The 12812-nt window shown below is 38.4% G+C and overlaps 1 protein-coding gene and 1 long non-coding RNA gene across 5 annotated transcripts in view; one reads left to right on the top strand and one right to left on the bottom strand.

Annotated features, from left to right (window-relative positions):
* Positions 1 to 12812, bottom strand: part of ccser1 (coiled-coil serine-rich protein 1) — a 125491-nt gene that overhangs the window by 57700 nt on the left and 54979 nt on the right. For all 4 annotated transcript variants that reach the window (XM_005452088.4, XM_019365959.2, XM_005452091.4 and 1 more), the window contains exon 9: positions 6077 to 6154. In XM_005452088.4, the coding sequence (XP_005452145.1) occupies positions 6077 to 6154 (78 nt within the window). The remainder of the gene's footprint in view (positions 1 to 6076; positions 6155 to 12812) is intronic.
* On the top strand, positions 1932 to 3923 carry LOC112841807 (uncharacterized). Its single transcript, XR_003213185.1, has 2 exons — positions 1932 to 2137; positions 3254 to 3923. It is a non-coding gene; the product is annotated as an uncharacterized LOC112841807 (long non-coding RNA).

Raw genomic sequence — 12812 nt, 5'->3', positions numbered from 1 at the left:
AAAAATGGGCTGAATTGCAGGAAAACTTTTCTCCAGCCAAATATTGGAGCATGGACCTTCCACAAAGCGTACCCTCAGAGAAGAATTCATAAAAATTGACAGGTAGCACTGTCCAGCTCACTAAAAAGGTCCTTCTACTGGATAATTAATAGGTTTCCTCTGGCAGATTTACAATCAAAGGATAGAGAGAAAAGCTTTGGCTCTTTTTCTTTAAATGCAGAACTTTTACCTTGACCGGGAGGCTGCCGGCAACTCCGGTATTACCTCTGTATGATTATTTTGAAAAAAGCAAGATGCGAGTCCTCTGAATGAAAAGAGCTCAGCACTACTTCCACCGGGAGCACTTTATGACGATGTCACTAATCATTCTGACATCTCTGCCCTACGCTGCTCATGGGTTACAGAAGAGAACGGGTTGAAAGGTGCAGTGGCTATGAAATATTGAGAAATTCATTAACCTTGATTAAAATTCATCAGCCAAATTAGGACTAGGCGTAAGGACGGCTTTATGGTAAGTACTCTAGAATAAAATGAATTTATGTTATAGTTCTTAACTCAAATATATACTGTCTACTTCAGAGTGAGCACAAGTAAGCTGACAGATTGAGTTAAAAATCAGTTTTCATTAATCATGCCTTCGAATGCATAAAAAGCAAAGGAAGGCTTTCTGCAGCTAAATGCTGCAGTTGGAACACGGTCCTTCAACAAAATGCACCAGCAGAGAGAGAAGAAAACTCATAAAAAGTGACAGCTAGTGATGGCCAGCCAGCTAGCAGGTCCTTCTAGGAGATAATTAATAGGTTTTCACTGGCAGATTTACAGACAGAGGCAGAGCGAGGAGAGCATTGGCTATGAGCTGCCCTTTCCTTCAAATGCTGCACTTTAACTTAGCTGCGGCAGGAAAGGTTTCCCTTTTAGACTCTCTTAACAAAGACAGGTACAGATCCACTGTAATGTTCACGCACACAAACTGCACAACTTCATAAATGTGAAGCAATGCCAATGCCCAAGGGCGTATGGGGCAGATAAAACAGGGCTAGGCTGTGGATGCAGTGCGGATGAGGCCTAGAGTTAAACTATTATTATGCAAACAAACACGCAGACTTGTTCTCGTGACATCACACAAGCTGTATATGTTTGGAAATCGTATCCAGCTGGTTGCGGGAGCCAAAACATCTCTGTCAGTGAGAAGTGCCAAGCAGATGAATACACACTGTCAGTGGTGATCAGCATCTGTGTGTGTTCGAGCATGCAAAAGCAACTGCATACCCTAAACTCTGAGTGATAGAACCATGTGTGATCCAGGAGAATAAAATGAGAATGAAAGAGAAGAATTTTGATCATCCCAGCAGGAAAATGTCCCCATGTAGAAACAAAGGAAAGAGAGAGGGGGAGGGAGAGAGACACAGAGTAAAATGTGCAGGGATTGTAAGAAAAAACAAGCAGAAAAGAACCATAATTATAGATTCAGGTGTAAAGTAAATACAAAAGGAATGTGATTAAATTAGATAAAGACTTGGACTGTTTTATGAATAGGCCAGGTGATATTCTATATTTTAGTTAGTATGATAAGTAAAACTTAACCCAAGCTTAGACCTCAAACTTTTGCACAGTTTAAAGTCACAGCGGGAGCGTTTCAGAAACAGATCGTGAAGTTAGCATAGAGTAATTTCTTTGCCGAGTCTTAAAATTAGGTAAGTACAACCTCAGATGAATAAAAGCACATGGAATATTACACTGTGTGATTATTTATTCCGAAAATTAAGCAAAGTCCTGTGAAAAGCTATGTACTCCTTCCAAAGGAATTATGAGGGTAAGTAGCACCCAGGTGCTGCTAATCAAAGGCACTTGATTAACTGATCATCAGCAGGTGTGAGGACCTCTATAAAAGCACAAGTTTTGCCTGTTTTCTGGTCACGAGCATTCAGGTGCTTTAACATAATGCCAAGGAGGAAAAACATCAGCAGTGATCTTGGAGGAGGCAACTGTTACTGCCCATCAATCTAGGAAGGGTTATAAGGTCATTTCCAAACAATTTAAAGTCCATCATTCAGTTAGAAAGATTATTCACAAGTGGAAAACATTCAAGTCAGCTGTCAATCTTCCCAAGTGGTCATCTCAGTGAATCCACCCCAAGGTTGGACCTGCTGTGCTAAAAAAAATAAAATAAAATAAACACCCAAGAGTTACATCTTAAGGTGGATTCATGGTATTGTGTTTGTGTCAGTTTGTGCCTATCAGTGTTGGTCAAGTTACTTGAAAAAAGTAATCAGTAACTAATTACTGATTACTTCCCCCCAAAAGTAATCCCGTTACTTTACTGATTACTTATTTTCAAAAGTAATTAATTACTTAGTTACTTAGTTACTTTTTAAAAGCACAATTTACAACCTGAATAGGTAATAAAGCGATAGAACTTTCAGCCCAATTCTACTTTTTCTGCATAATCAATCATACAAAATGTAATCAAATGGAAACGTCTCTTTTTAAAACTTGTTTTATTAGTTTTAATCTTTTAACTTTATGCATCAAGCAAAAATTAAATTATATGCAACATTCTCTGACTGGAAGAAATTTGTTTAACATTTAAACCTATTTTCTGCACATTCCAGCACATAAAATAAAATATTTTTTTGTGTTTACACTCACTCTTTCAAATAGATGCAAGTAAAACACAGCAGAAAATAAATAAAATCAAAGACTAGCGGTCCTGTTGCTCTATTTTCACCTGTAAAGCAGGAGTGGGTTAGGCGGAGGTTTACCCTGGTGCAGGTGAGCCGCAGCGGTCAGTGGAAGAATCCGCGAGTTTCTCTGTGAATTTCACATTACGTCGTAGTACACTCGGTGCTTGCTTGGAAGTTTAAGGGTTTAAAAAGAAGTTTTCTTCCCACGCACAAGGACACTAATGTTTTTGTCACTTTTTATGGAATCAAACTCAAAATAAGGTCAGTACTTCCACGCTTTAAACGCTGCACGCTCATACTCTCTCCCGCACTCGATATATTATCCATTGTTGATCTGCACACAGCTGTTGTCACAACGTCGCACTCGCTTACGTCACTGTCATGAGACATTCTCGCAAAAAATCACGGTTTTAGTAACGCAGTAACGCAGCATTCCTACGTGAAAGTAACGGTAATCTAATTATCGTTTTTGCAATAGTAATCCCTTACATTACTCGTTACTTGAAAAAAGTAATCAGATTACAGTAACGCGTAACGCGTTACTGCCCATCTCTGGTGCCTATACACAGCTTTGGAGACCGTCGTCTACGTGTGGTAGCTGTTTACTGTTACCAGTGATCAACGTCACAAACAACTGGTTTGTGGACTATTCTTGCTTTATACAAAGAGCTGAGAAGTCCACTGCAGCCACTGACTTTGCCATGCTATTTATTTTAATATTTGATGTTTTTCACACTTCTTCTGTTTGTGGTGAAGTCTCCTTTTACTCCTTTTCCTGCTCCACCCCACTTTTAAACCAGTCAGCACAACTTGAGAAAGACTGGACGTATGACTTGTGTGGAAGGATTGTTCTGCAAAGTTGCATCTGAACAAATCAGAAGACATCTGGAACAATGCCCTTTTGACAGTGGAGATGTTTAACCATAATTCACGGCACTACATATGGCCAAAACAGAAGAGGATATCAACGCCTCATACAAACTGTCAAGCACGGCGGTGGAAGGGTGATGATTTGGGCTTGTTTTGCAGTAACAGTACCTGGGCCCCTTGCAGTCATTGAGTTGATCATGAACTCCTCTGTATAACAAAATATTCTAGATTCAAATGTGAGGCCATCCTTCCAACATGTAGCTTCACTGAAACTAGATCATGGAACAAGACAATTTCCTCAACCATAGTAGGAAATCAACAAATAAAAAATAAATCAAACTGCTGCAATGGTTCAGACCTCGACCTAATTTTAAGACCAGCTAAGACCCAGATGATTTTATATATTACACCCAATACGTAAAACCATAGAACTGAAAGTGGTGTATTTTTTGAACGTGTATTTTTCTTTGCTTTAACAACACAGAAACATGATCTTGTCAAAGACACTTTGACATGTAGACTCGACAAGCCGAGCACTAAATCACCAGATTTTCAACGTTTTCCTTTAGTGAGACCCCTTTTTGCTCTTGAGACAAAGCTGTTCCACTTGTAAACATTATATATGCAAGTTAAAATAAAATGAGAATACATCGGCAACATCAACATGTGGAACAACTAACACACAGTGAAAAAACAGACCCCCTTTTGCTACATCACGAACAATTAAACCTACAAACAATCTAGAGTACAAGATTTACCGAAAGGTTTTTTTATTTATCTACTTTTTCCTTCATTTCCACTCAAATACTGAGCGGGTTTTAAGTATGTTAAATATTTAATCATAACACATCTTAGCTGTAGGGGAACAGACTCATTTTGGTAATATACATTTTTTTGTAAGCAGCAAACATTTGACCAAACAGTTAAACTCTAATTTATTGAGGTCAGTTGTCCCATTATCATGACTGAGGGGGGGATATGATGGAGGATGTAGATCCCAGTGCAAAGGCATTCAATAATAGGGTAGGTCCAAAAATAATGTATGGGAGAGGGAGTGTGAAACACTCATGCACAGAAGAGAGACCTGTGAATAAATGCGTTTTATTTAGAAGCTGTAATGTGAAAAGGCTTAAAAAGGTGTTTTAATGTGTGAGTGTTAAGTCTGTTACACTGCCCATCAACACGAATTTCAGAGAGGAACATTGACGTTACATGTAGCCTACTGCCTGTCTGCCTGCCTGCCAGCCAGGCTGCCTGAAAATTGCTCAATTTTGACATTAATTCGACATTAGATGCGCACAGCACTGAAAACAGCACAGTGAGAAAGAGAAGAGAGGGGGATAGGTGCTGCTGACAGAACGCCACAAAGCGAAAGGATGGGAGTGAAAGAGAGAAAGAGTTGGGGGGGGGAAAAAAAGACGCATGTTCCAGAGAATGATCAAACAAACAGATGCCACATGAGACTCAAGTCAGTGGGTTAGACTGGCATCTCTTACAATACCGCTACAACACTGGCACATTATTCTACTAAAGCCTGGCACAATGTCTGCATTGCATTACTTTGACAGAGTAGGTGACAAATTGCAGACATTTTAATGGCAAATGATGGAAAATTTTGCCGTATGGAGCATTTCTGCAGATGATCCAACAATCATGCTCCAGAGGACGAGAAGGAAAAAAAAAAAAGGAAAACACTGTCAAGACGATACATTTTGCATTTACATCTCTATATTTCAAATAAATGGTGAGCACATTTAAAATGGAAAAGTCGTTACTTCGCATCTTATACCTCTCGTTTGGCGGGAGTCCCAATAATTTTTGTCATTACATTAAGCTGGCGTGAACGAGCAGTTTACATTAACGAAGAAAGGCTTTCTGCTGTTGATGCTGTGACTTCAAGCCAACTATAAAACCATTCTCACATAATGTACTCTCTCTTTTATGGTCAATCTTTTCTAGAACATCATAAGAAGATAATAAACTGACAAAGCGATTTTAACAAAAGTTACACTTTCTAGTCCTTTGAAATCCATGGTTTTTTTTTTTAGTTAACATTTCTTTTAAAAGTTTGAATCCTTAAAATGTGCTTCAAAGAAAAATAGTCTTTCATTTATATCCTTAAAACAAATAATTCAAACACATTCAAGCTGTTTTAATTATTCATATCAAAGTTCCAAAAGACAAAGATGAAGAAAAAGAGACTGTGATAGAGATAAAACACAATATCTGAGCAAACCTTCCATGTCTCAAACTTTGAGTTGCTTCTCTTATCACCTACAAAGACATTAGAGTATTTTTTGGAAGGGAAAAATAAATATTTCACCTCACTGGATTCATTTATATTTACTAAGGGCATCATCAGAAGCTGTCACTTACTGTCATTTTATTTTACTTTTTTCTTGTGCAAAAAAGAAAGGAAAAAAAAAAAAAACCATACCACATTGCAAAATAAGGAACTCGGGCATCATTATCATCAAAAGTCTAGATAATGTTTGGAATTACTTTTAGAACTAAGATCTTACCAGTTCGCTCTGGAGTTTCATAATCAGCTCATCTTTCTCTCTCAGTTGTTGCAGCAAGGCTTCCTCTCTGCTGGGATCCTGAACACAAGAAACAACAAGCCATGTTTAACATTACAGTTTTATCTAAGGGACCATAGAGCCACCAAAGTAATGCATGCAGCCAAAAGTACATTACAGGGATGCTTCTGTGTGTTTGTCTTTGTATGTGATTCTCTGAGACTTTCTGTGTGTATCTGCAGGTCTTTCATGTGTACTTATGAGTCTGTTGAGTGTTGCGATTCTTGCTGAGCCCTGTGTTTGTGTAATAAAGTTGTCATGCGGTGCGTTCTGCACGACTGTGATCTCCTCTTCTCTCTACATCACAGCGATAAACTCGTTGTGTCCTGTGGCAGCGCCCCAGAGCACACAGCAGTTTTTATTTGACCTTGTGTTGTCAGGGGATGTTTTTTGGGTTTTTTTGGCAGGGAAGACGAAGAGAAGCTCCAGAAGACATAGAAAATAATTAAACTAATGAAAACAACGTTATTCTTATGGCACCTTTCAAAACAATTTACAAAATGCTTAAGGGCAAAAGAAAAGAAATTATAAATGGTTGCGAAAATGTCTTACATTAAAATCTGGTTGATATTCATGTTATAATTGTGCCGTTGTCCTCATTTAACAGTGTTAGTCTCATTTATCCAGTGCAAAAGTAAAATAAATAAATAAAGAAAAACAATTTTTGTCACGTAAAATTAGTTGACGTGGAATCTTTTTTGTATTTTTAAAGCAAAAACGTAAGCGTGGCGCCTCCTTTTCACTCTCAGGGTTTTCAAATGCCGAGTCATCTTCAGATCCTGCCTGCAGTCAACAGAGAGCTTTGAGAGGATGGCTCAGGGGGAAGTCAGAAATAAGATATAAGGCACAACAGTCTTCGCTAAAAATATTCAAGTTAAGTCTGCAACAGGCAGTTAGTTAAAATGTGGACAAAGAGCGACGCAATGTGAAGAGAGAGGGGACAAGAGAAAGGGGAGAAGAAAGTGGGAGAAAACGAGCAATAAGATAGAGAGTGCAAAATGACAGGCAGATTGTCATTACCTCTTCAAGGACATAAAAGCAGAAGAGGAAAAGAGGGGCAAGATAACAGGAAGAAAATGAGGGGGAAATGTGAGAAAAGGGGGACATTGATAGAGGAGAGGACAGAGAGGCCCCGAGGCTGAGCATGATGGTCTGAAACCACAGGGAGCCATCTAGCTAAAGGACACGCAGAGTCAGAGGGAGACCACAGGGAACCATATAGCTACATCGTCGTCCTTTAAATGACCTCTGTGATGCAAAAAAGACCCATCGAGCCTGACAATTTTCTTCAAGTCACTTCAAAATTTAGAGAAGTAAAAATGGAACCTGTACGGTGAATCAGTACAGAACATCCCCGGGGATCGAGGGCTAGAAAAAAAAAATATTTCTGTAAGTCTGAGTCTGTGTGAGAGAAAGGATTGTGAAACTGTAAAGATTCAACTTTCTCACCCTTTACGTGGAAACTATGAGGAGGTTGTAATCTGCCTGATCACTGTAAAGTACAAAGTTTTGTATTGTACATGTTGACACTTATTCATTCAGTAGCTTTGGTTGACCCTTGGAGACAATGGTGACCTAATCAAGGAGGGGGGGGATGGATGGATGGATGGATGGATGGATGGATGGATTCATTTTTGGCTAACAGACATTTTAAAAATAAATGAATGAGTGTGCTGTATCTGTGTTATCTGTAAAGATTTTTTTTAAAGTATGTATAATATCTGATGGTTTTGGCTTCATGTTTTTCTGGCAATAATTTCTGGTTCCGGGTAATATAAATGAATTTTCAACACAGTATCTTTAAAAAGGGAAAGAATTTAATGTTAATATAAAGTTTACTATGTAATGTTTTGTTTCGACGTCCAGATAATATTCTTGCAGTAGTGCAAAAAAGAAAAAACTCGTTTATGTGGCATGTTATCTTAGCCAGTCTGTTTTTCTGATTGGCTATAACACAAAACTGAACTAACAATGGTAGAAGTGTCACACTAAGCACAATTTGTGTTGTTGCACAGTGAATAAAGTGAAGGACATTATGATGTACACGAGGTGTTGTATGTAGATGGGTGATGTATGTGTCAGTGGACGTACGTGAGGGCATAAGGAGGGAAAAGACTAGGCTGCTAAAACGAAATTAAAGAAAATATAATAGGAAAATAATAATAAAAGGGAAAAAAAACTAAAACTATTGAAACGTGATGAATCTTTGAACAAAAGGATCGTACCAAATGCTGTTAATCTTTTCAGGTAACCATTCACAGTGTTCCCTTGAGGTGTTCCCATGAGAAAGTGCCAGAAATTGTGGTGAACAAAACAAAACAAAAAGAAAATAAATTTCACAGCATGCTTGCTTCTTCAATTATAAAAACTTGGCCAATCACGAGAGGTTAAGTCCCACCAATTTTGGCAATTAAGCAGAGTGGGGGGGAATCAGATGTTGTTTGATCTTTGCGTGATAAGCTTACAGTTACAGAGGTGGTGAAAAGGTTTCACACTGTCTGCAAAGTTTTTAAGGTGTTTTTTTTTTTTAACAGCTTCTTTATTTTGCAAGTCTAATTGATGTTGAAGTGTATGTAGGGGCCCTTACCTTGGCACACGATAATGGTCAAGGAGGACATAACTAAAAGCTTCACTAAGTGCTTCCACGGTAATAAAACCTATAAAAGAATACATTTTCCACCAGGAAATAGAAAAACAATTAACAAAAACAAAACCCAGTGGTGTTAAATCAGAATGCACTCTGTTTCCCTGCCTTTGCAGGGGAGATAACAGTATTTATAGATAATAAGGATATTTTTTTCCTACTAAAGAACACACATACACACAAATTACTAACATGAGATTTGGATGGGACTGAAAAATCACTAACATGCTGTGACAATTACTACATTAGTCAGCCTCTAAAATTAATCTCACCCGAACAGGACTGAAGGCTGCACTAAATGAGCTGTCTGGCTACAACGGCACAGTTGGTATCCCTCCGTGTCTTGTGCGTGCATGTCTATGTGGCTTATCTGTAGCTGTTAAAACTGCATGTATAACAGTAGTTATATGAAATGCTGAGAACAGGCTTATGACTAAATCCAGGGACACTTTGTCGGTTTGTTTACGACCCAGAAAACACCTTAGGAGTGTAAATGGAAGAAAGACATGCGAGAGGGTATGTGAGAGAAAGATAAAACGAGCGATAAAGAAAAACTGCAGCTTAATATAATCTGTTTCAATAATCTCAAAATATTGCATCTTAACCGCTGAAAAGATCCCTAGAACTCTGCTAACAACAGGTGACCGGAGCATTGAAGTCAAACGCTCGTGGAGAGTGTGGAGTTCCTCTAAGAAGATCTGCCTTTTCAGTTCAGGCCATGAATGAGCGTAACAACAGACATGATAGTCTGAAAAGATGGTTTGATATTCAAATTGATTTTAAGAAAGTACTTAGGAACATTTTTATACAGCAATCACGCACCTTACAGGAGAGCATATACATATCAGTTCAAACTGATCATCAGAATGAGGAAGAAAGGTGATTTTAGGTGATTCTGAACATGACGTGGTTGATGCTGATGCCAGAAGGCAAAAGCAATACAAATAACCTCTTGTATCCAGAAGTGCATCTCCCCAACACATTGCATCTGGAACTAGATGGGCTACAGCAGCAGAAGACCACACTACATGCCATTCCTGTTTCCTTTCAGCTAAGTACAGGAAACTGAAGCTGCAGTTTGCAGAGGCTCATCACAAATGAGCAACAGAAAACTGGAAAAATGTTGTCTGGTCTGGTGAGTTTTAATTTCTGCTTGCAGGGTGAAAATTTAGTATAAACAACAAACTACGGATACTTCCTGTCGTCTATTAAAAGTTCAGGCTGCTGCTGGTGTAATGGTGCAGGGGATCATTTCTAGGCAAACTTTGGACCCCTAAGTACCCACTCAGCATTGTTTAAATGTCACAGCCAAACCGAGTATTGTTGCTGCCCATGTTCATTCCTTTATGGCCACAGCGTATACTTCTTATGACGGCTGTTTCTGGCAGGATTAATGTGTCACGTCTGTACTCAAATGGCCACCGCAGTCACCAGATCTGAATTAGATATACAATCCAAGGGATGAAGTGGAACAGGAAATTTGCATCACAGATGCACAGCAGACAAATCTGCAGCAACTGTGTGATGCTATCGTCGTGTTGACATCAGTGCTGAGACTAAATCCAGGGATGCTTTATTGACCTAATGGGTTTCTTGACAGGTCAAAAAACATCTTGAGAGTATAAACAGAAGAAAGGAGTTATTGATGAGAACAGGCTTATGATTAAATCGAGGGACACTTTTCTGAACCAAAATCTCTGAAGAATGTTTTCATCCCATTGTTGAATCTAAGCCACTAGAATGAACGCATTTCTTAAGACAAAAGGAGTCCAACCCAGTACTGGCAAAATGTACCTAATAAAATGTCTGGTAAGTGTATACTGCATCAGGGGAACACCGAATCACAACCTCATTCAGATGCAGCAATAAATGATTTAGCCTACAATAATTCGTGGACGGCTATTGGCTGAACATGTGAAAGATTTTTATGCAATATTATCTTCCTGTTTCCTTATTCCCCTTTTTAACTTCTTTATAGTAAAACAAAGAAGAAAAAATCATTGGGGTGTGGTGAATGGCATGGCATAGTACATACACAGGCCGTATGTTCGGTTGATCAAATCATCCAATTTGTATCTACTACCTTTATAGTTCGGTTTGGTCATGAACAGTGATACAGTTGTCACAATTCTTCTCTGTACTACTACTGAAAGGCAGACCTAAGCTTTACTTGAACAGAAATATTGCATTAATCCCTGAGGAATTACAATGCAATGCAATTTTTATCCACGGTCCCTGGACATGCAGAGCCAAGCAATGCCAGGGCAGTGGACATACAAATAAGATCTCAATGTGATGAACAAATTTAAAGCTAAAATGAGAAATTTTATTCTGCTCGCCGAAAGAAGCGCCATAAAGTGCATTCAGTCACCCATCAGGTGGCATTCAAACCAATTTTTCAAGGCAGAATAGAGTGGAGAACCCATGGCAGAAAAGTGGGGCATACAAATTTATTTCTAATGTGAACAGAACAGCCTCAGTGGGGCTAAATCTGATCAAAATCATTGGAGTGCATCCACTTTTGCAAAGAGATGTGATTTTGTAAAGCGTTTGAGGCTCTCTATGCATGTAATCAGCAGTCAGTTGAAGAGGGTATGGGGATGAATTTTATTCCTCTTGTTACGAGAAATGATTCAACTTTTTTATTTTTTTGGGAAACATCATTGAGAAAATGTGCTGGTTGTTTGTCAATTAGTCAACATCCAATTTTCTTCAATTTCTTTAAAAAAATTGGAGTTTTCTTGATATTGATGAAATGGGTGTAAGCAAGAACAACATGACAAAATGCCTTCTCCGTGTTATCTTTATACCAATTTATCCAGCATTTAACCCCAACCTTGTACTTGAACTATGAGTGTCAGAGAATTAAACTAGCTAAGGGGGATGTAAAATGTAATAATAATTGACCACACCTGGAGTCTTACCATCGCACCACAGTTTGCCATAAGAGGGTCTCATGGACAATTTTACTTTTAGTAGCACTGCAGCATACACATGTTGGGAAGGGACTCAGAAACCCTAATTTATTAAACTTTGCTTTTAGTACAGACAAAAACAAAACACAAAACAATAACAGCTAATCTGATTTGACTTAAACGTTTCAGAAACGTCCATAAATCTTAAACCCGCAGGGAGGCACTTCCCGTATTCTCGGCAGCTGTTTCAAATGCTCAGCCACCCTTTAGCTTTAAATGGATTCTTTAAATGGAGTCTCAGTCAGAAGCCGACTTCTTGATGCAGGTAACGCACGGAGAAAGCCTAATGTGTCATCACAAAAAAAGACATGAACTAAATTGTGAATCTATCACTCATAAGCTGAGATGCAGGCTCAGAGATACACGAGATTTCTCGTGAGAGATGGACTGAACATTCATTTTCACATTTTAAATCTGAAGGTTAAACAGGATGAAAAAGGAAAAATTATTTCCTTGATACATATTACATCCATGCAAGTTTTTTAAAATAAACCTTCATTACGCAAATGACTCCTTGTTTCTAACTAAAAAGTACATCTGTGGAAGTTCTGATCAAGTTTTGAGAGGCTAATATGGTCACAGCTGAAAAATTACGAAATTAAGTACACTGAACGCCAGCTTAAGACTCCATGATTTATGTCCACTTATTGAATGCTTTCTGTTGGTAAATCATTTGCATAAAAACTGTGTACTTAGCTACGCCGTGTGGAAAAGAAACAAAAAAAGCGACAAAGACATGCAGCACGATGTGGACTCCTCAACACAAATGAACGCTCTATAAAAGTGATATGGCACACTGTACCAAGACCAAATATAATTCTGGCATCTCACATATGGCTTCTTGGAAAATCCAGTACAGTCTGTCCAACCTTGCTTTTCATTACGTCACCAAAAAAACAAAAAGTGATATCACAAAGACAAATGTGCAAACTGATCCAGCATAAAGTTGCTTGCCTCAAGTATTTAATATTCACCCTGTATCTGAATCCATCTTCATTTCTATCTGCTTGCTGTCTCTGTTTATCTACTTTATGTCTGCCTTGGTAACTATATTAATAGC

The sequence above is a fragment of the Oreochromis niloticus genome, linkage group LG12 (assembly GCF_001858045.2).
Source record: "Oreochromis niloticus isolate F11D_XX linkage group LG12, O_niloticus_UMD_NMBU, whole genome shotgun sequence".
Taxonomy (NCBI): domain Eukaryota; kingdom Metazoa; phylum Chordata; class Actinopteri; order Cichliformes; family Cichlidae; genus Oreochromis; species Oreochromis niloticus.
The sequence above is the reverse complement of the archived record's forward strand: the minus strand, read 5'-3'. Positions and strand labels throughout refer to the sequence as shown.